General features: G+C 38.6%; 1 protein-coding gene across 3 annotated transcripts in view; it reads left to right on the top strand.

Moving 5' to 3' along the window:
• LOC120526183 (complement receptor type 2-like) overlaps positions 1-23407 on the top strand; it is a 102661-nt gene that overhangs the window by 11577 nt on the left and 67677 nt on the right. For all 3 annotated transcript variants that reach the window (XM_039749208.1, XM_039749209.1, XM_039749210.1), the window contains exons 2-6: positions 7704-7892; positions 12730-12829; positions 13017-13096; positions 20234-20410; positions 20672-20860. In XM_039749208.1, coding sequence (XP_039605142.1) covers positions 7704-7892; positions 12730-12829; positions 13017-13096; positions 20234-20410; positions 20672-20860 — 735 coding nt within the window. The remainder of the gene's footprint in view (positions 1-7703; positions 7893-12729; positions 12830-13016; positions 13097-20233; positions 20411-20671; positions 20861-23407) is intronic.

Genomic DNA, 23407 nt, shown 5'->3' with positions numbered 1-23407 from the left:
GGCAGAACAATGCGCTGACTGAGGGAAACGTTGAAGATGGAGCAGAGAACATCAGCCAGCTTGTTGGCACATGCTTTGAGAGCCCGCCCAGGGATGTTGTCTGGTCCTGCTGCCTTACTGGGGGTTGACTTCCTTAGTGCTTTGTGTACCTGACCTGAAGAGACCGTTGGGGCAGGGGAGGGGGGGTTGGGTGGTCCAGTTGTGTGTGTGCCTCCACTTTGTGCTGTTGCTGGATGTCTCAAAGCGGGTGTAGAAAGTGTTGAGATCATCCTGCAGACTGTCTGTGGAGCTGATTGTGCTGGTGGTGGTCCTGTAGTCTGTGATGTGCTGTAGGCCCTGCCACATACACCCAGAGTCAGCAGTAGAGTAGAAGCCCTCCAGCTTCTCTCTGTAGTGCCTCTTGGCTTCTGTGATGGATTTTCTTCGTCCGTACTTCGCAGTTTTGTACTCCGTCTCAGTGCCTGATCTAAATGCAAGAGAGTGGGCATGCATCATATGGCCGTACCTGACTGTTTATCCAAGGTTTCTGGGTGGGGAACTTCCTGACTGGTATTGTGGGCACGATGTTGTCAATACAGGTGCTAATGTACCCAGTCATGTACTCAGCATAGTCCTGTATGCTGACAGAAGTGTCCTCTAGAGTGGCTGCAACCCTAAACACATCCCAGTCTGTCTGAGCAAAATAATCCTGCAGGGTGCTCTCAGTCTCTGGGGTCCATAGCTTAACTTGCTTAATGATAGGGTTTGTTTGTTTCAGCCTTTGTCTGTAGGCTGGATACAAGAACAGACTGACATGGTTTGATTGTCCGAAGTGGGTGGGGTGCAGCCCTGTATGCACCACGTATGTTGCTGTAAACATGATCCAGTGTGTTCTTCTTACAGGTGGGAATGTTCACGTGTTGGTGGTATTTAAGAAGTACAGTCCGTAAATTGCACTGATTAAAGTCGCCTTCTGCGATTAAAACAGCATCGGGATGAGCCGTCTCTAATGCGCTGATGATGTCATGGAGTTTGCTGAGCACTGACGTGGAATTAGCTCACAGCGGAATGTAAACAGCGTCCAGAAACACAGCAGTGAATTCCCTGGGTAGATAATTGGGTCGGCATTTCAGCAGTAAAAACTCCCCATCTTGTGAGCAGTGCTTATAAACAGTCCGTACGTCTCCACACCACGAGTTGTTAATAAACACACACTCACACTCTTCTTTAGCCTTACCAGAGGCTGCGGTGCGATTTCCTCAGTGCACTGAGTGAGTCTGTAGCTGAACGGCGCATTCTGGGACTTTGCTCGAAAGCCAGGTCTCGGTGAAAGTTAGAGTACAGCACTCTCTTATTTCCCTCTAGGCTGTAATCCTGGCTCTTAGCTCATCCAGTTTGTTTTCCAGAGGCCGCACATTGGCTAGCAAGAGGCTGGGTAGCGGTGGTCGGCTAGCACGGGCTTTCAGCCTATCATGGAGCCCTCCCCTCTTGCCTCGCTTGCGTCGCCGTCTCCGGAGCACTCCCCTGAGGTCAGCTTGGTTACTCGAGCTCGGTGCTACGGGGTCTTCCTGAGTGTGGTTGTGGTGTTGGCTGCAGGAGCTCAGATGGTATAAAACTGGTAAATTACAGAGGACTGTGTGATTTAGCAATGTCCAACAATGCCTGTCCGCTGTGTGATAGTAGTGCAAACATGTGTGCGCTGTAGATAAGGTGAAAAACAAAAACACAAAACAAAAAACGGCATGGAGTGGAGCGAGCAAACACATCTGCCACGGAGGGTGCCATGCTTGAGGTTGAGTAGCCTTGTGTTTTTAGCTAACCTGACAAGTGCTACCCTCCTGCATGCATATATGCATACTATTGTTTATTTTATTGAGTGAAAAATACTGAATCTTCTAATTAATGCTTGTTGAGCTAAATAATCATTTTTTAGTGTACTGTTGCTAATGACTATGAAATGAATGATTTATAATTCATTATTCACATATGACTATAAAGCCTCATTTTCAACAGCCATTCTTTCAGTGTCCTAATGGTCAACCCCCCTATCCTCTCTTTAATTAATCATTTTAAATGGTATTTGGTTATTAGAGAACCCTTTGTAATTGCAACAGCATTGCTGAAACCTGCTATATGAAGGCAAGATACGATACTGCACGGCCCGCACAGTTTATTCACTCCATTCCCGCAGAAATGCTCCAGCTCCGTCCACATGCGGCTTGAACCTTGTGCATGTTTGGTAGCACATATCTGTGTGAGAAGCTCTTCTCAGTCATGAAGACTAACAAAACAGCACACAGGAGCCGCCTCACTGATGAGCACCTGCAGTCCATCCTGAGCATCTCCACAACACAGAACCTCACAGCAAACAGAAACAAACTTAGTGCCAAAAAAGATGCCAGGCGTCCAAATCTGATAAAATGACATAAGAGCAAAGACAACTGAATGATTTGTTATTGCTGAAAAGAGCAAAATTTTATTTATATTTCCAGGTTTTGTTATGCACCATGTTCATATTTGAATTTGTATAATTTTGACAGGATATATTTTTATGGAGAGAAAAATCTTTTGGGATATTTAAAATTTTACTTTATTTTTTATATAAAATTACATACAAGTAAAGAAATTTGAATGTTTGTTCTTTTAAAATTTACTTTATTTCTAACTTGTATAATTTAGACAGGATATATTTTTATGGAGAGCAAAATATTATAAGTTATTTAAGGTTTGAGTTGATTTATTCCGGAATAATATTCCTGTCTGTTTTTATTCATATTTATGTTAAGTTTTAAAAGTTTAGTTTTAGTGTGTTCAATAAATGTTTATCCTGTTCGGCCCGCGACCTAAAGTGTGTTTTGGATTTTGACCCCCTGTGCAATTGAGTTGGACACCCCTGATTTAGTCGACAAAAATATCTTTGGTTGGAATGTAAGGCGAATTTACTCTTTACATTTGTATGGTGAAAAAAAAATTATGCAATGATGCCTACATTTAACTTACATTCCTACCAAAGATATTTCTGTTGACTAAATAAAAATTCCTTCTATTTAAAATTTTAATAGAACTTGAACAGATACGATAGTTCGTAATATCCTCGCAGACTTGCACATAAGAGCGGGAGTCATCCGTTTTAACAAACAGCGTATTGCACTGATACGAAATAGCCTGCCCATTTAATTATTTAGGAATGGATAAATAAATTAACATTTTGTACAAATAATGTTTTTCATTTTTCTTCCTTGATCGATTCTGCCACCCCCAGCAACAGTTGCTCGCACCCCAAAGAGTGTATGTATATATATATATGTGTGTGTGTCTGTATGTGTATATGTATATATGTAGATATGTATGTATATGTATATATGTTTATATATGTGTGTGTATGTATATGTATGTGTGTATATGTAGATATGTATATATATATATATATACTAGCAGAATACCTGCGCTTCGCAGCGGAGAAGTAGTGTGTTAAAGAAGGAAAGAGAAAGAAAAGGAAACATTTTGAAAATAACGTAACATGATTGTCAATGTAATTGTTTTGTCACTGTTATGAGTGTCGCTGTGATATATATATATATAGCAAAATACCTGCGCTTCGCAGCGATGTCATGTGTTAAAGAAGTTAGGAAAAAGAAAAGGAAACATTTTAAAAATAATGTAACATGATTGTCAAAGTAATTGTTTTGTGTATTTGGCGGCAGCGTCACAAAGTTGTTTTCGGTAGCTGCATCAGAAAATGTACCACGACGTCTGACACGCCTCCTTTTTACTGTTTTCTCACAGCTTGGATTGCTGCTGTCATATATATACACACACACACACACACATACACATACATACATACATACATAAATACATACATATATATATATATACATATACATACACATACATATCTTCATATCTACATATCTATATACATATCTACATATACACATATATATAAAAATATACATATATTATATATAGACATATATATATACATACATACATACACACACACAAATTATATATATGTGTGTATGTATGTATGTGTGTGTGTGTGTGTGTGTGTATATATATATACACATACATATACTTGTGTGTATGTTTGTATGTGTCTATATGTGTGTGTATAGGTTTGGTCACTGAGTGCAAGGGAAAAATAATAAATTATAGTCTATAAGTTATTAAACAGTAAAACATTAACGTTTTAAGAAGTACAGGTACATTGAAATTACATTTTCTATGTGAACGTTCAAATTTGTGCCTCTGGTAATGTGCCTTACCGGCATTTAATGAAAATTAGTTTTGTGTCCTCTGCAGTGTTAAGAGAGAAAGGCTTTGGTTTGGGATAAAAGGAAAAAAGGTGTAAAGAAAGGAAAGTTGCCTTTTTCTTTTATATAGTATAGAGAGATGTGTTCGCTGACGTTATGATCGCCTTTTGGGGACAGTCGCGGTGGGTCTTGTGTAGACTGGTGAGAAGTCCCCGCCATTAATCGGCTGTGATGGCACTGTCAGTCCTCCACTCCTGTGCGTGTCTTCAAAATCCGAGCTGAGGACCTCATAATTTCCCCTTGGGATTAATAAAGTATCTATCTATCTATCTATCTATCTATCTATCTATCTATCTATCTATCTATCTATCTATCTATCTATCTATCTATCTATCTATCTATCTATCTATCTATCTATCTATCTATCTATCTATCTATCTATCAATCCAATCGTATACGTGCAAAAGAAAGTGTGAATCGCCTTAATATTATTTTGCCGTGGTGTAGAAAAGGGGTCCCGTGTTTGCACTTGTCTGGGCTATAGCTCAGGGGGAGAATGAAAAAAATTAAAAGTGTTCACTTTGACTTAAGGCAGAAGCGCAGTCAGCGTCTCAAAGGCCGGCACAGCTATGCACGCGCGCTGGCTGCTCGACTTTTGCTGGGCAGGAGACCCCAGTTTTTGCAGACACGTTCATGATATCAAAAGTCTCAGTGCTCTTTGGAGGTCATTCATTCATATATATATATATATATATATATATATATATATAGCAAAATACCAGCCGCAGCGGAGAAGTAGTGTGTTAAAGAAGTAATGAAAAAGAAAAGGAAACATTTTAATAATAACGTAACATGATTGACATTGTCATGAGTGCTGCTGTCATATATATTCCTGCCTAAATAAGTCACCCTCGCTTTGCTCTTACTTTTTTACCGTTCATTTAATCATGGCTAGTGGCGGAAAAATTATAAAATGGAAGGAGGATGGCTTTACCAAAACAATTATTGATGGCGAATCGATTATTCATAAAGCTTGAATTGGTGATCTGTTTTTCTGTGTTAACCTCATATTTTTTCATACTTCTTCTCAAACTAAGGTGGTGCGAGGGTAAAATGAATCGGGATGCTGATCAATGTAATCGGTGTACCAGGAAATCATGCATTGACAAAAGCTCCCCTTTGCTTGTAATGCAAAGTGTGATTAAATGCATTATTTTTTAACATGTTATGGAGCACATTCATCGAAGCTTCTCAGCTGTGCAAGTGCTAAGAAAAGGAAAGATTTTAAAAATAACGTAACACGATTGTCAATGTGACCTTTTGTAAGTAGTGCCTGGAGGATTCAGTGTGGAGAAACTCTAGAGACAGCGTGTGTATTAACTTGTGGATTTTTCTGTGAGTATTTGGTGGCAGTCTGACGAAGTTGCTTCGGAAGACGGCGTTAGCCGCGGAGCTCAGCTCAGAGCGAAATGAGATGAATGGGAGGGGAGATGATGACGTGACTCCCCCACCCGCCTTAACTGTCAATCCCCCACAAACACAGTCTCTCGGAATTTGCATAAGCACACCCCTTTACCTACAATTTTAACTTAGTTACAAAGTGATCAAAACTCTCATTTATATCCTGCGTCCTCTCATTAAACTTGTATCCCGCATTACCTGTGGGCATGTGAAACGCCAGCGGTAGCTTGTCTATGAACTTAATTTAAAGTTTAGGTTTACACCTTGCTTTCTTTCCGAGGTAGCAGCACTCATGAATATGGTAGTATATGTCACTCGCTCGCTTCTTATTGTTTCGCTGCCTTCTCAATTATATAATGCATGTTTTCTTAAGCGTTTTTTGGAGGTCTTCCTGGTTTTCTACGCACTGCGTTGACAGTCAGTTCACGTGATTACGTGGGATGCGTGATGATGTCACACGAAACTCCGCCCCCCACGTCTTTCCAGCTCAACTCTATTACAGTTAATGGAGAAAAATACCTTCCAGTTATGACCATTAGGCGTAGAATTTCGAAATGAAACCTACCCAGTTTTTGTAAGTAAGCTGTAAGGAATGAGCCTGCCAAATTTCAGCCTTCTACCTACACGGGAAGTTGGAGAATTAGTGATGAGTGAGTGAGTGAGTGAGTGAGTGAGTGAGTGCGTGAGTGAGTGAGTGAGGGCTTTGCCTTTTATTAGTATAGATATGTGGATGTATGTGTGTGTGTGTGTATATATATATGTATATATGTGTGTGTGTATATATGACAGCAACACTCATCACAACAGTGACAAAACAATTACATTGACAATCATGCTACGTTATTTTCAAAATGTTTCCTTTTCTTTTTCTTTCCTTCTTTAACACACTACTTCTCGCTCTAAGCTGGTATTTTTATATATATATATATATATATATATATATATATATATATATATATATGACAGCAACACTCATAACAGTGACAAAACAATTACATTGACAATCAGGTTACGTTATTTTTAAAATGTTTCCTTTTCTTTTTCATTACTTCTTTAACACACTACTTTTCCGCTGCGAAGCACGGGTATTTTGCTAGTGCTATATATTGATGCAATACTCAAAATGACAGAAAGATATCATAACAGACAGAAACACTTCCCAAACCTATGGTGCCAAGTCCCTGTAGTAGTCTATGTGTGTGTGTCTGTCTCTTCTGTCATCATGCTGATTATAATATGCAAAATCATAATTAAGCTTCTGTTAACTTGTGCTATTTAGCTCCTGTTTTGATAACAGCAATTTTACCTGTAAATTTTTTCTCATCGTCAAGTCTTCTGTTCAGTTTATTTATCGCTCTCTGTCTTTCCACATTTATTTTATGTATTTATCTAAAGAATGAGTAGAAATGGGACACTGAAACAGTGAACGTATAAAGTGCATGGAGTGGAAGAAATTGGGGGCTGATTTTCAGTAAGAAGCTCTGCGAGCTGAGACTTTGCGGCAGTTTATTTTTGTCACTATTATCTATAAACTTGTCCCCAGACTCGTGTTCTCTTTTGAGAATCATGTCTGGCCCTGTGTGGCTAGGTGGATACTACCACTCCTACTTCAGGGTTCATCCATTTTCTTGATTTTTTTCAAAACGTTTTCTCCAAAAAAAACAAACATTCAGTGCTGTGTTTATTTTTTAAAATTTTTCAGCTATCCATTACTAGAGTCCCTTATGAAATGTTCACTCAAATCACCGTCAAGGTAATTTTTATTTTCGTGATGTTTAACAATTCAATACTTTTGCTCGCATGGAGACTGTTGATTTCTGCAAGGCTTTTTTGATTTACATTAGGAATTTGTCAGTCATGTTCCCTAGGACACTGATTCCAGTTTTGTTCATATGTGACCTGCACCTTACAATTTTCCTGCCAATATTCCTGCGATTATCTGCATGTTTAAAAGAGGTTTCATACAGCAGAATACTACTTAACCTTGCTATTTTATACTTTTAGGAGATTGTGGTAATCCTCCAAGTGTTGCCAATGCAGCTCCAAGGTCTGAATTTTTGGTTGAAACTGTGTTCACCGATGGATCTAAACCTTTATTTTATGAATGTATACCTGGCTATATAAAAGAAAAGGGGAATTATGGAATCACTTGCACTGGAAGCAGTTGGAGTGTGCCACGGTTGGTATGCAAAAGTAAGTAGCACATTTGATTTTCAGTGAGTTGTCATGACTAAGATTAATGTAGTAGTGAGGTTATGTGATGAATGCTGTGCATGTACTGTAAATAATGACCAAGGTGCACTTCCTGTTGAACACAAATCTCTTATATTCACTCCTCACTTTTCTTGCAATTTTAAATTATGGCCCATCATGTGTTAACACTGGATGCATAAGAGCACATCAAGCAGAGACCAACAAATCTTTTTGAGGAAAAAGAAGCTAAAACTCTTCAAGAAAGAAATGAGCACCTTCTGAATGCCATAGCAGGACTTGTGAACGTAGCCTCAGCTTTAACTACATTACCAGGCTGAAGTGGCTCAAATCCAATTTTTCTAATATAAATCTGATGTTTTCAGGTCTGTATGGACGCAGGAATCCAATCTTTTAAAATCAGATTTGGGCCACTTTCATATGTGATACCTGGATTGGATGTGTATCCAATTCACGGCCATGCAACAAGAATAAGAGCGGTCAGGTCAGAATTCATGTGTTTTTTGCCTATACACATGGGCTGAGTGCTGCCATCATCAGCCAGCACAGGCAGTGCACAAGATAACAATGGAGGTGAGCTACAGCTGTGACAACAGTCATGACCCCACCATTGCTGTCACCTTTCTTGTACCCACACATCTCCTGGTGCAGCAGTGCCAGAAATGGCTGCAAAAATAGCAATAGTTAGCTGTCTGGCTTTTTTCACCTTCTTGACCTAATCATGTACAGTTGACGAACAGCTTGCTGTCCTCCTGAATAAAATGCAATGGATACAACTAGCTACTAGTGCGTCCATTTTCTCTGTTTTACTGCTGCATTCCACTTGAAGTGGGAAGTCTGAATTTCTGAGTTCCTAGTCAGAATATTTAATTGAAATGCCCCTTTACATCATATTTCCAACTTGGAAACTCTGGGCTAGTCTGTCAAGCTCAAGGTTGCCTGATTCCAGATTATGACATTAATCCAAAATGACAATGTACGCTGTGACCTTTAGTGAAAGCTGTAGTATGATACTGTTTATTAGCATTTCTGTCTATTTGTGTCCTATTAAATCAGTTGTACACACAGTTCTGTCCAACTTCTGCCTGTAGACATATCACCATGGTGTTTTGATACACAATATACAGTGTGTAGTATTGTTATCAACTGCTATTTATTCTGATGGAGCAAGCACAACAAAGGTCTTCCTGGATGTGTCCATATTGATCTTCCAAATGTTGTACTGGAATGTGGTCAACTCAGGTGTGACGTCATTTCCAGCTCCGTCATCCAAGGGATATGGAACACAGCCTAACACCTTCAATCATCCCACAACTGTGACTTGTTTGCTGTTGGTGATGCAGATGGCTCATGCACATATGACAGATGCATTCACATTACAGTTAGATACAGATCACCTGTACTTAGGAATGTGAAATGTCAAAACAGGTAAATCCGACCTGAGTAAAAAAATCGCAATTGAGTAATGAGGTTTGTAATGTGAATGTAGCCTTTGAGACGCAATTGTAATTTGGTCCTGCAGTTTAGGTATAAGTTGGATTTAAAAAGATGGGAAGCCATTCTCTGTTGCCCTCAAATTAAATTTTATGGGGATGAGGATGTTATGTTTTCAAATTGTGTTTCATACAGACTGGGTAGCAAGTAAAGCTCAAAGTCAAGCTTTATGAGAGAATAAGCCGATAGTCCAAAACTGATCATGTTTGGAAAGGAAGACCACGAGTTGGGTGCTGCTAAAATGTACAAAGGGCAGATGTCTTTCATATTACGTTTTTGCAAAATCAAGTAAAACTGAGATTCTATATTCTGTCAAGAAAGCTTTTGTTAAACAAGTCACTTTTATTCCTGGGACTAATGTTGTAATCTTATTTTGTAGCTCAGAGGTTTGAAGGTAAAGCAGTGCTACCTGATTTCTTTTTGCTTCTCATGTGCTTGCAAAGCTGACATAAAGTCACTTTGAAAACAGTTTTAGCCCATAACACACTTTATTTTATCATTGGCTTAGATTTTAAATCTGAAAAAGATCACTTTAGCATTGTTTTCCTTAATACCATGCAAAGCTTTGTACGCAATGCAATCTTTATGAGATTTTCCTGTGCTTTTGTGATTTACTTTTTAGATTTTTAACATTAGAATTCCTGAAGCCTACGAAAAAACCCGTAATCCTTGGCCACCTTAAATTCTTTTGCACCTCACCATCAGTTTTTTTTTTTTGCAAATGCGACTATCAGCACAAGAAGCAAGCAGCCTGCTATCATATCCCACCGCAAACTCAGCTCAAGTCACACAGAAGATTCTCAGAACTCAAGTCTGTTTATCTGGGTGTGAGGTACCTGGAGTTGTAGAGGGTAAATAATATATCGTCATTTGGAATACATACATTTCATGTGTTTACCATGTCTACAATGATCTATATAAATGTAGGATGACAGGAAGTGCGAAGCAGGAATTGCTGAACACATAACAAAGCACTTGTACAATGCTGCTTCAGTATGCAAATGACTTTAGCTGCAGGTGGAAGCTCCTGCCGCACTGTACACAACTGTTGTTACAGTTCTGCTTTTGTTCATAAGCTTTATGACCTCCGTCTCGGAAAGTCTTTCTCCCGTGGGATGACTGGGATCTTTTCCTGAATACGGAGTGGCATTCCACATGTAAGTTGTGAGCATGCCCATGTTGATCAAACACAAGAAGCTCTGCAGTGTACTTGTGACTTTACACTGGTGGAAGATAAGTAAATAAATCAAGGTAAATAAAATTTGATCTGGCTTTTATATAAGTAACATTGAATTGATTTTTTTATATAAGGACCATCACAAAACATTATCACAAACAAAACTTTGCACAATACCTTGGCAAGCTATGTAAGCCATGCTGTTTCATTGAAGGACATGTAAGTGTCATATTCACTTGAAGGATGTTGCCCAACCTCTTGGTGCATCCAAACGGTGCTGTCTTTCACCTTTACGCCTGGTGCAGTTGCGTTGTTCTTATATGTGAGTGGACGTTTCTCGTGGGGAGGGCTTTTGTTCTCTTTCTCCGATGCAGAACCCTCATCTTCATCTGAGTTCACCTCTGTTATAGCACATCTTTATTTGAAAACTAGCAGTGTCCGATCAGGGGGAGTGTGAACGTGACTGAGAGAATAAAATTGAATAATAAAAAAAAAACTCTAACTTTTACAAGTACCATAAATTTACACCAGCTGTTACAGACTCAAATAAATCAAATGTATGTTTTTATTCTATTATAGTAACAAAAAGGTCAGCTCACTACTCAAAATGGTAAATCTAGGAAGAGTCTGGAATCGAACCCACTACCTCTTGATTATAAGTCAGCAGTTCTTACCTCTGTACCACCTAAGTGGTGTCTGCATTGTACCCTAACCCAATTTATTTTTCTTCGGTTATATTCTTGAATAAAAGCATACTTGTTTTGTCATGCAGTACTTGTACCTTTTGTGAAAGTGTTTATTTGATATGTGGACTTCAGTCTTCACACATTATACACTTTTGTCAATTATTACTTAAACATGAAACATGTGAATTTCATATTGGGATTTTAATCACCTTGAATTGCCTTTACTGGCAACTCCTTTTTCCCCTTTGTGCTGCATGGAACCTGCTTTTTATTCAGAGCATTTTTGTGAAACATAAATCTTTCTATTTTATGAAGATCCCGTATTTTTCATTTTTACTAGCTGAGGTTTGATGGTAATATTACCCTCTAGTGGCCATTTTTGGAAATTTTTGGGACTTACATGCTTTGGACGTCTCGAGTTTCATGACAAAAGTACCAATATGGTGAGGGTTAGGCAAACCAAAAAACTGGAATGGCATCATCCATCCAATACTTTCAATGTAAAATTTATTTTAGTGAATATCGGTGCAAATTACTCGATGGAAGATTATACAATATAATACAATTAATTTTATTAGACAATAATATGTAATCAAATATATTAACTTATGTAATATTTATTAAGTAAACCTAACACAGGGTCACGGGGATCTGCTGGAGCCAATCCCAGCCAGCATAGGGTGCAAAGCAGGAACAAATCCCGGGCAGGGCGCCAGCCCACCGCAGGACACACACACACACCAAGCACACACTAGGGACAATTTAGGATCACCAGTGCACCTAACCTGCATGTCTGTGGACTGTGGGAGATATGTCAATGAAAATTGAAATGTCTTGACAAATTTTTTTGAAGAATAAATATTCCAAATTTCATCCATATTGAGTTGCTTCATGAGGACAGACAGACAGACAGACATGGCTATTACAATAGGTGCTTCTTGAATTATATGCTAGCACACCTAAAAACTGGTTTAAATACTGAATGTTACTATGCAAAAAGTCAAATGAAATATTAACTATGCTGTATTCCTGGGGTACATAAACTAAACCCTCTGGCCATTAGCTTGTTGAAGTTTTCTGTTGTTATTAGATGTTTATGGTAGTTGTTTTAAGGAATAATTATAAATTATTTAGGAAATGTAAGCAAGCAGTGACTAATGAATTGATAAAGACAGGAAAAAAACACAGAACATAACTATAATTTATAAAATGTCTTATTAATTTACATCCTGTCCATAGATTTATCCATTACAATGGAGATCCCTCTGAATTTTACTATTTAAACTTCTGTTCTGAGGTTATCTGACTTTAAGTATGAAAGATTTGTGAAATACTTCATTAAAGAAATGTTCTGTCCTATTTCACAAACTGTATGTACAGTTTTCTTTAAAAAAAAAAAGGGTTTATTTCACTATATAATTAATTTTTTTACAAACTATTACAATGTGTTGTTTTTTTCCAGGGCGAGATTGTGGTAGTCCACCAGAACTTTATAATGGAGAATATGAAATAACAGAAGGAACAGAGTTTGGTGCAACTATAACAGCTAAATGCCATGAAGGGTAAGTATTGAGTTTAACAAGCAAATGTAGGCCTCAGACCTTAGTGTGCAATTCTGTGCAGTAATGCTCTGTTAGTCCATGGTGTGCTACTGCTCACCTAAGATCTATTATTAAAGGCACCTATTGTTGTATTTAATGGCTTTTGTGGTTTCAGAGTGTGAGCGATTTACTTATTCCATATTTTCAGGTATGTTATTGAAGGTGGAGATGGCCACTTAACTTGTGGCTCTGATGGAGTCTGGTTTGGTGACAGTCTAGTTTGTGATCGTAAGTACTGTAGTATTTTTCTTGAGACAGCAAATGCATAATGATTATAATTGTTTTAGATGAACATCTATAAAAAAAGTTTGTTATTGTCAATTTAATTGTAATCTTTTGCATGCAATTAAGTTTTTTCAACAAAAAAATGAGTTTTGTTGAAGGTAATGGGGTTTGTCTGTGATCATGTTCACAATCAGATATTTTATTAAAGCGGTGAGAAATATTGTTGTTATGAAAGATGAAGGGTCACACTAAAGGGGACGTGTTGTATAGTTCTTGCCATTGTGGAACCAATGGACCACTATTTATAAATGTTTCTATCTCTGGAGTCAGTTCCATAATTTGAGTGTGTGTATGTGTGTGTGCGATTGGGCCTGTTTTGTTTTTCTTTTATTTAATTTTCAAGGCAGCCAGAAATAAAAGAGATACCAGTCATTTTCACAGCCTTGAGCCTATTAATGAAGACATTCACACTTAAAGCCCCCTCTCTTTGTGGTCTTATTAGTCAGCAGTTGCAATAGAGGCTGGTCAGTGGGGCTGTGGGCACTACGTGTGCTCGATTGAACAGCATCTCTAATCAAAGTTTTTGTTTGTAATGGAAAACTGAGAGCATGTTACCTGGTTTGTGTCAAGTAAAATTAACAAATTCCTTCATATATTAATGTTGATGAAGCAATTCCAAATATTGTATTGCAGTCCACTCACACAGGCTGAGCTTGTTGATTTAAGTTACAAATTCTTGTTTTTCGGTTGCCATGCTACAAATTTTGTATTGTACATTATAAGATCTATTCACCTGTCCATTGATTTTGTAACTTACAATTCAGTTTGTGGATCATTGTGGGCCAGTGACTGTTCTAGGAGAATTGGATGTAAAGCATGAAGCAAACCTGGACAACACATCTGTGCTTTAAAAGATTAAATGGAAAATGATCAAAAATGCTATAATTGCACCAGTTTAGATATACATGAAGCAGACATTTCCACTGAGGCTTCAACTATGTCGCCACTTCATAATTTGCTAAAGAGGTTTCATGCACCTTCAAAGAGGAACCTACTGTATGTTTTCAAAAAAACATAATATTGCTAAGTTTGGACATTCCCTCCTAATGTGATCAGTGAAGGCTGCATCACTGTGTATCTGCAAAAGAAACTCAAAGTAATGGTTACTCCCTCACTGAAAAAGTAGAAAAAAACTTTAAGGGCAATGTTTTGGTTGTATAGTCTTCTTCGGGTGTAGCTACACAGCTGAAGTATTGTATTCCAAGTCTGGATGTTCTCTAATGTGAGAGCAGCTACTGTGCTGGCCACGTCTGCCTATCTGTCCTCATGAAACACCTCAGCCGCCCACATGGACGATATTGTTGAAATTTTGGCACACATATTCTTGAAAGAAGCTTTTTTTAAAGAAAGTTCAACTTTAATTGAGATATCTGAAACAAATTACGCTCTACAAAGTCTTGAAAATTCATAATCTCCCATTGAAAAACATTGCCGAATCTGTCAACTTGTCTGTTTTAAAACAGAGAAACACTCAGTGAGACTTCAACTACAAATTAGTTTACTCTTTCAATTTTATCTTGAGAGCCATTACATCTGGTTGTATATTTTTTCCTCTTTTACTCATCTGCCAGCCACTCAGATTCCCAATAATACTGTATTGGCAAACACACAAACAGCCTATTCAGCAGCATTCTTGTCTTGCTGTTTTAGGTAAGTTAACCATGAAATACAAAAAAAAGTCTCTGGAAAGCAATGGATGAGGAAAGCAATTATGTAAGCATATATTAGAATGAAATGACTGAACTAATATTATCTGCAGATAATTATTATAAACCAACTGAAGGGTTTTTGAACTAATTAATTGCATGGGAAAGATGCAGCTCCATTAATTAATATCAACATAGGATTGGCTTGAAAAGGAGCTGCAGTTGATATGTGGGCAGAAGATCAGGAGTGCAGCAAGGACTGTGCTGTGATATAAAGTTTCTACTGTGCACAAAGAGGCTGATGGTATTACAAATACAGTACCAAGGACGGATTAAAGTTAAAACGTGCGAAAAGTGTCAATTAATGGATAATACACATCAGACTGGCCATGACTTATGTTTTATCTGTAAACAAAGAGCCACTTTTGCTTACATGTATTCCCACTGAACAATAAATCAGTTCCTTTACAGGTTCGTACTTATCTATACAATTTTAGAAAATTGCTGTGTTATAACTATCATTAAAAGATCAAATGGAAAACTTATTTTAGTTGCCTTTCTCCTTTCATAGGGTAATTATTAACAGTGATTTTATGTTAGTATTGGTCATTTTGTTCTAATAGGTTTTAGTTCTTTGGGCAATTATTGGGTACTATTCTAATGTGTATACTTTCAAAATATTAAGTTTCAGGAAATTAAACAACACTTTGCCACAGACCCTCCACCACCAACACACGACAAGTAATGCTGTTTATTCATCAGTTGAATTGGAGTCTGCTGTACAATACTTTAAAGCCATTGAGCAAATGTAAACCTGTTTAGACTATGTTTTTAACTACATGACATTGTTAAGTACTGTTAAAAAGTAGATATTTAAATGTAGTCTACTAGCAAATGTAATTGCATTCTTTTATCACTAAATATCCAAATTAGGATAGTGTTATTTATATTGAATATAACTCATTGCTATAAAAATATTTAATAAACAAAAATGTGGTAACTGACTCTTGGATAAAATATGTAAAAAAAATGTAAAATTCTCCAACTTTCATATCAGTTAAGTGAGTTTCCAAATGCACTTGAAAGTTTCATCATAGACATACCTCTATGAACATTTCTTCAAATAAATATTCCTCATTTGGATATTTAGTTTACTTTAAGTAATTACTTCATTTTTTTTTTTATTTCCCTGCTGTTTTAGATGGCATGGGGGAGAGAGGGTCTGATTAATGGTGTCACAATCTAGCCTGTGTGAGACATGGCCATCAGTTCAATCCTAACGGGACGCCCCTAAAATGAAAGGATGGGGGATGGCAGCTACTTCTTGACACTACTTCCCCCAAAACGTTTGGTGGCAGCTTCCCTGGAGTGTATCGGTGCCCCGGATTGCTGCAGGACAACCTGGGACTTGGAGTTTGGTTTCTCAAACTTGTTGGGAACCGTGGGTGCCACTAGGGGGAGCTGTCGAAGGACCAGGGGACTTTCCCTATAGCCCAGAAGTACCAGGTAGTCACAAGGACGGAAGCCCCGAAGTACTTCCGGGCTGATTAAAGAACTTGAATTCTGCAGCTGACCCAGAAGTGCTGGCTAGGCACATGGGAGGAAGAACAGAAGCACTTCCAGGTCAAGGACTATTTAAAGGACTGCTGGCAACCCAGCAAGTGAGCCAGAGTCAGGTGGATGTGGATAAAGCTTGCTGGGAGGTGTGGAGGAGAGAATTGAGATTATTGTGGTGACTAGTGAATTACTTGCCTGTGCTATTGTGGTTGTGGTGCTTTGAGGGCACGATTATTGAGAAGAAAATAATTAAATATCTTTAGTGTTTTTACTTTGTGTCCTGAGAGTCTGTCTGTTGGGGTTAAAGGGGCAACAGCAACCCCTAGCGTCTTACACCTGCTTCTGACTTGCAGCAGATTAGCTGCCAGTGGATATGATTTTCCATTTTACATAGCTGTTCTTTCAAGAAAAACTTAATAAAATAAAAACAAACATTTTGCATTTACCAGACTATGGACATTCATGTTATGACTAGGAGTTCCAAGGCATGAAAATCCAAAATTCACTTCTAAAAATGCCTACTAGAAGGGGATATCTCATCAGAACCTTCAGCTCAACACAAAAATGGCCTCAAACAATAAAAATAAAAGATGTATTCTTTACAAGAAAAAAATAATAACATATCAGCTCCATGGAGTACAAAGTCAATTGGATTTGCCCAAACCAATAAGGCAATCCAATACAAACAACAATTCCAGTACAAAATCCTAAGAATAATTGAAATACAGAGTGAAATTTAAAAAATTCCAGCAAATCACTAAGCACATTAATTTCACAAAAAGCATGGGAAGTCACCACTCCTAAGCACATTCAAAATGAACCACCAAGAAACGGCGGAAGACCCTTCTGGATTTATAGGCGGAGGGCAGTTCCTGGCAATGATTGGCAGGTGGCCCTACCTCATGGGAGTCTACCCACAAAACACATGGAACATAACACAGGCTTCGATACAGATACTTAAAACATACAAAATACTGCAAATCATAAAACAAAAGAAATACCGTATATAATGTTGGTCGTATACGTTGAACGCTATTGGTTCAAGGTATTATATTATGCTAACGCCCACCTAAAAGAGTAACCGCGGAGCACATGGCCTTTTTTTTCTATGTGGGTGTGGCAATGCGCTGTATCAGTGTGTGCTCCTAACCTCTCTCTCTCTCTCTCTCTCTCTCTCTCTCTCTCTCTGTATTGTGCCTGAATACCCAAACTATTCCGAAGCAACGTTTACACTGATTTGTGTTTTTTATATCTTACACCCTCCTACACCTTTATCGTAAGAGCATCCCTTATCTATGATGGAGCATTCAATCAGAAAAAAATATGACGCTGGTTTTAAATTAAGCGTCGCTGAATTAGTGAAAGAAATTGGTAACTGTGCTGGCAAGAAGATGTAAAAAATATGTAATTGTCACATTTTTGAACTGGCGTATAAGTCGACTTATACGTGAGCATATACTGTAGCAATATTTACAAACAGTTCAAAAATGTACAACAATGGCATAAAACAAGCATTTGAACCCCAATCCAGAGAGGAACCCTGGCTGATATCAAAGAATTCACTTCTAGTTGTTAAAACCCTTTAGACTCAGCCTCATTTTTAATTGTTTGCTGCTACTTTGGTCATACTTTACTTAATCATACTTCACTTATTATTCAAGTTTTAACCTATAGAATAAAACTCTATATCCTTCGTTATAGGCAATTTATCGAACCAAAAACGCCTTACTTTACATACTATTCCCCACTATTGGATGGAGCTCTCATCCTCAGACTTAAAAAACCTTGCAGATCTCAGCATATGTAAACTTCTGATTGCTCCAAGTGTTCATAATATCTACTTTATTTCCTCTGACAATCTAGATATAAAGACAAAGTACATTAATTTCAAAGTCTTGGCATTTATTAAAAAACAATGATACCAATACAGAAAAGCATACAAGAAAATGTGGATAGCAAAGTCTGAATATACAGTATATAGTCTTTAAAAAGCTTTAAAAAATTTAAAGATGTCAAAGATGAATGTCCCAGGGCGGCATTGATTTAGCAATCAATAATCATAGAATGCTTTAGCTGACGATCAGATGAAAACAGTCGTACATTGCTGGTGCCCTCTCCTGACATCGCTCTGTCTTCTCCACTTGACGTTGCTCTCGCCCTCTTCTGATGTTGCTCTCTTCTCGTTGTATAGTCCGTTGTATTTATTTTAAAATACCACAGGAGTTTCACAACACGTGATTGTTACATACACCTGATTGGCTGGCTGTCAATATGATGGAAGACTTGTTATCCATTTCCCAAATAATAAAGTTTTTGATGTTTTAAGAACCTTCCTGTACCAATCTGTAAACTGGTTTGTAGTCCCATGGCATTGCCTTCTGTTCGCAGGTTGTAAAGTAATTAAATACAGCTGGAAGCATCAGCATGTCTTCCTTTCCCAGGATGTAAAACAATTTTAGTCCTAGGTGCTCATCTATTCACAGATGATAAAATAATCAATATAGGAATCTCCTGGAGTTTGTGCTCTGGGGCATCCAACTCCAATCCTGGAGGGCCACAGTGGTTGCAGGTTTTCATTCTGACCCTTTTTCTAATCAGTGACCAGTTTTCACTGCTTATTAACTCCTTTTCTCTTCTTTTTAATAACCCTGTTTTCATTAAATGGCAGCCAAACAGAAATGAGCCAACAGATGACCAGATAACTTGGAACATCAAACTCCAACCAATTTCACTCCCACCAATTTCTTAATGAGAAGCCAATTCTTGCTGTTAATTAAAGCTGTTATTGGATTCATGACTTGTTGCCGCTCTCATTTTGCCACAGCAGACTGTTGATTTTCTGTTTTTTGTGTCACAGTGGCCATAAATATACATGCGTTCTCTCGTCAAGTTTTCTTTTATAAATCCTGAAATTTGTGTGAGAAGTTTTAAGCAACTTATTGTGCGTACACATGTTTTATAAATGAAGGGCCAGGACCGGAGTTTAAGAACCTTGCCGTAGTCTCTTTGTGAGAACTTTTAGCCAGAATCTGAACACTGAGTGAGGAAATTCCATGAGTGCCCCAGTTTATTAGCTGTTAGTTTAATTAATTTTTCTTGTTTCCCACCCTTTTAACAGCTGTACTCAAATGAAGTATTTACAGGTGATTCTACAGATTATTCAGTTGTCTAAACGTTTTAAATTAAATAGTCAGAACATTTACTCTGCTGTACTGTAGTACTAGGGTGTTGTACCGTGTTAGCCATTATGAATGTAGAGGAGAGCCAAGCAAAATGACACCTTTTATTGGCTAACTAAAAATATTATAATATGCAAGCTTTCGAGGCAACTCAGGTCCCTTCTTCAGGCATTACATCTTGGCCTGAGTTGCCTCGAAAGCTTGCATATTATAATATTTTTAGTTAGCCAATAAAAGGTGTCATTTTGCTTGGCTCTTCTCTGCTATACTAAAATGAAGCTGTCCTAAACATAATCGAGTCTGTTAATTATTGGCCTACAATGGCACTGCCAATGTTTGCCAAGTGTAATTAAACAGGTAGAAGTAAAACACAAATGATAACAGCAATGTTTTAATAATGCACCAAAATACAGGGGACTTCAGATTACAATCACTGTAGGTATAGAAACACCAGGGGCAACCATTCTGACCCTCAGCTGGCTACTTTTATGATGCAGCTGACCATTTAAACTCTTTGTCTATGGTAAAGACCCCAGGTAATCACAATTTAACTTGTTTTGAAAACATTTCAGGGGACTAAATTCTTTGTTTGAAAAGTGGTGCTTTTATGATGTAAAACAATATAGAAATGTTATTGTGTCAAGTGTGGTTCTAAAGTGAAAGAAGCCTAACTGTAATGTCTTCTCTGTTTCTAACAGCTGTGGAATGTCACATCCCACCTGAGATTGAAAATGGGTCGCATTTCTCCATGGGCAGAGTCCAATATAGATCTGTTGTAATTTATACTTGTAATCCTGGTTTTGATATGATTGGAAACTACCAGATTACTTGTGAAAGCAATGGAGAATACAGTAGTCCACCACCCAAGTGCAGCAGTGAGTATGAATATGGTTCACTTGCATTATTGTCTGTTATTAGTGTCAAACCAGCCCACTAATTGATTTTTTTAAGAAAGATTTTTATCTTGTGTACTGAAAAAGCAGAGAGAGGATTTCAAATGAAGTCGAGCTCTAATAAAGGGTGTGACTGTGGGACAGCAGCATTAAGCATTGATTACCCATCACTCCTATTTCTCTAATTGCAATATACTGTTTAATTTTCAATATTTTCCTTCTTTTATTGCTCAATGCATCCAGAGGTTATGTGCCCTAATATTAACATAACAAATGGATGGAAGATATCAGGATTTAATCTCCCATATGTATACCAGAGCTCCATCACGTTTGCTTGTGACAACGGATTTCAATTAAATGGATCGAGCGCCATTGTCTGTGATGAAAGTGGCACATGGAAACCTGATCCACCAACTTGTGTAAAGACATTCGGTAGGTAATGAAGCACGAGTGACAGCGAAGGCTGCTTTGCTGTCTTCATTAATTGCCTAACAAGGCAAAACATTCTCAGAGTGTTCAGATTTTTATATTAAATTCTGACCTATCCTTTGATTTCATATTTTCACTGTACAGTTTATTGCCTACTACAGTAAAACAAAGTGTGATATCCAGAAATTTACCATAAAAAAATACAATTTTCAGTGTTTATTTGATGCAAAATCACTCAAAAGTTTACTTTGTATTATTGAATATACAAATACTATTAGTAATTGAACAATGCACACATACTTCATTTTCTGTTTGACTAAAGACTACAACAGCTCATCAGCTCATATGCAGCGCGTCTTAAGAAAGAGGATGCTCAGGAATTAACAGTACACAGTCTCTATTGAGCCATTCACTCAAGGTGATGATCCCCTCTCAGCTTTTCACTCTGCTTGAGACAGCAGCAGCAAAACTCAAACTTGGGACCTTGGGACTACAGAACAATCCTTTTAGTGAGTGTTGACGATCCCTTTAAGCTGCAGTGACAATGGGGCTTCAAACCACAAGGGAGTCTCTAGCATAGATACAGGTGCTCTCTTTCTCTCCCTTCCTTTCCCACATCACTCAGTCATTGTGCACACAAAAGTAGTCATTTATAAAACTGGAAAGAGAAGGTCACACCAGACAGGGGAAGTGATTTGGTCAGTTGCCCTCATTGGGCGGCTTCTTTGTGCTGTGGGTGGAAAAGGAGACAAGGTGGTTAGCAATCCCACCCTCTGGTGTCAAGGGGTGGTAGCGTTTACCTTTGAGATCCCAGAAGGTGACCCTCAGATGTGCATGCATGACAGTATGTATGTATGCATGTACAGTATTTATTACCATACTATTTTTATATAAACTCTTTTATTATTGGAAATGTATATAAGAAAAATATTTCAACTGACAGTTACGCGTTAACAGCTGAACAAGAATAAATAATGGAACTTTCAACTTGTCATTTCTGTAGAGCATGATGATCAGTCTGGCCAGGTAGCTTCACTGGGATTGGCATCCAGGAGCCCCCATCCTCAGCAGTAGGGCAGTCTGACTGTGATGCTCATTCAGTGCAGTAACAGTTAGGGCTAAGCAGCTGCTTTGTCTTGGTAGAGCTCTATATTACTTTGCTTTCCCATGTTGTATTATTAATGCCTCATTTCCCATAGGCTTACCACTGTTTATAAGAGATTGTACTCTATAACTTCTCCCTACCTCCCCTTCTACATCTATAACCTCAGGCAATTACATAGAGTAAAAGACAAGCAGGAGTTAAGTTACAACTTTAAATAATGTATTGTTGCTAATATTCATAAAATAATAACAATAAGCAAAGTACACGTGAATATTGGCAACCATACAACCTGATAAATGCTGATGTGTAGTTTCAGGCGGCACACAGACTTGTTAGTTACTTAAAATGTATCTAGTGTGGAAGTTGACCCGGACACAGACAGACGGACACGTTCATGTCACCCACAAACACGTTTATTTACAATATATTTACAACAGTAAGTTAAATGGTCACAAAGACCCAAATAATGGTCACTAAGACCCAGTTGTGCACAAACCCCAAAACACGCAGTCCTGGCCTCACAATGCCTTTTCTTCGGGCCGCCTCCACAGCTCTCCTGAGCTTCGTCCTTCCACCTCCCGACTCTAGCCTCGAATGAATGGAGACGGCCCCTTTTATTCAGTACCCGGATGAGCACCAGGTGTTCCCGGCGTTCCTCCCTTGGCCACGCCCCAGCGTGGCGGAAGTGCCGGCTGTCCTCCCGGCAGCTCTCCGGGTAACGTCCAAAGTCTTCCCCCCAGCACTTCCTGGTGCTGGGGTAACAGGTCCCCAAGGCATTGGGGCGCCTCCTGGCGGTGACCACGGGCCCCTACAGGGTGGAGCTTCCATGCCCTGTACCCGTGGCCCCCAGAGCAACCCGGAAGGCAACCCCCACGCGATCCAGGGTGGTTACAGACCCACATCCGGTCCCTCATGACGTCCCGGCCGGGTCATGGCCCCTGGCATCCCTGACACTAGTTAAGTCATCATTTTTGGTCCGCTTTATTCAGGACAGGCCACATGCCTGCCTCAATATGGCTGCCAAGTTGTGCTTCTCAGTGTGGTCTTTTTTCAGTCCACGGTATGTGAGATGCTCCTCTCTGAGGAGAGAGAGATAGGGAGGGATAAAGCAACCTAATTTATGCATTCTTTGTCCAAATCCTTTCACCAATTGGGTGTTGTGCTACAGAATGACCTCTGATTCAAACCAATCCCAAACAGCCATACTTCAGACCAATGGGGGCACACAATACCTTTCACACCTACCCCCAAAACCATTTGTTGAGCCGATATTTGCCAGTTAGGTAATTTGGCTTTCCTGTTGATTGTCTGAGAGAATCCTGCAGAGAATCACTTGCCAAAACTGGTTTTAGACTCTTCCCCTAACCCCGTTATAAAATTACAAACACTCAGTCCTGAAAGGTGGTTACAATATGGTTAACCAAATATCAACCCATTGCTGTTCC

The sequence above is a fragment of the Polypterus senegalus genome, chromosome 3 (genome assembly GCF_016835505.1).
Source record: "Polypterus senegalus isolate Bchr_013 chromosome 3, ASM1683550v1, whole genome shotgun sequence".
In the NCBI taxonomy this organism is placed as follows: domain Eukaryota; kingdom Metazoa; phylum Chordata; class Cladistia; order Polypteriformes; family Polypteridae; genus Polypterus; species Polypterus senegalus.
Note: the sequence above shows the minus strand (reverse complement) of the source record. Positions and strands in the feature narration are given on the sequence as shown.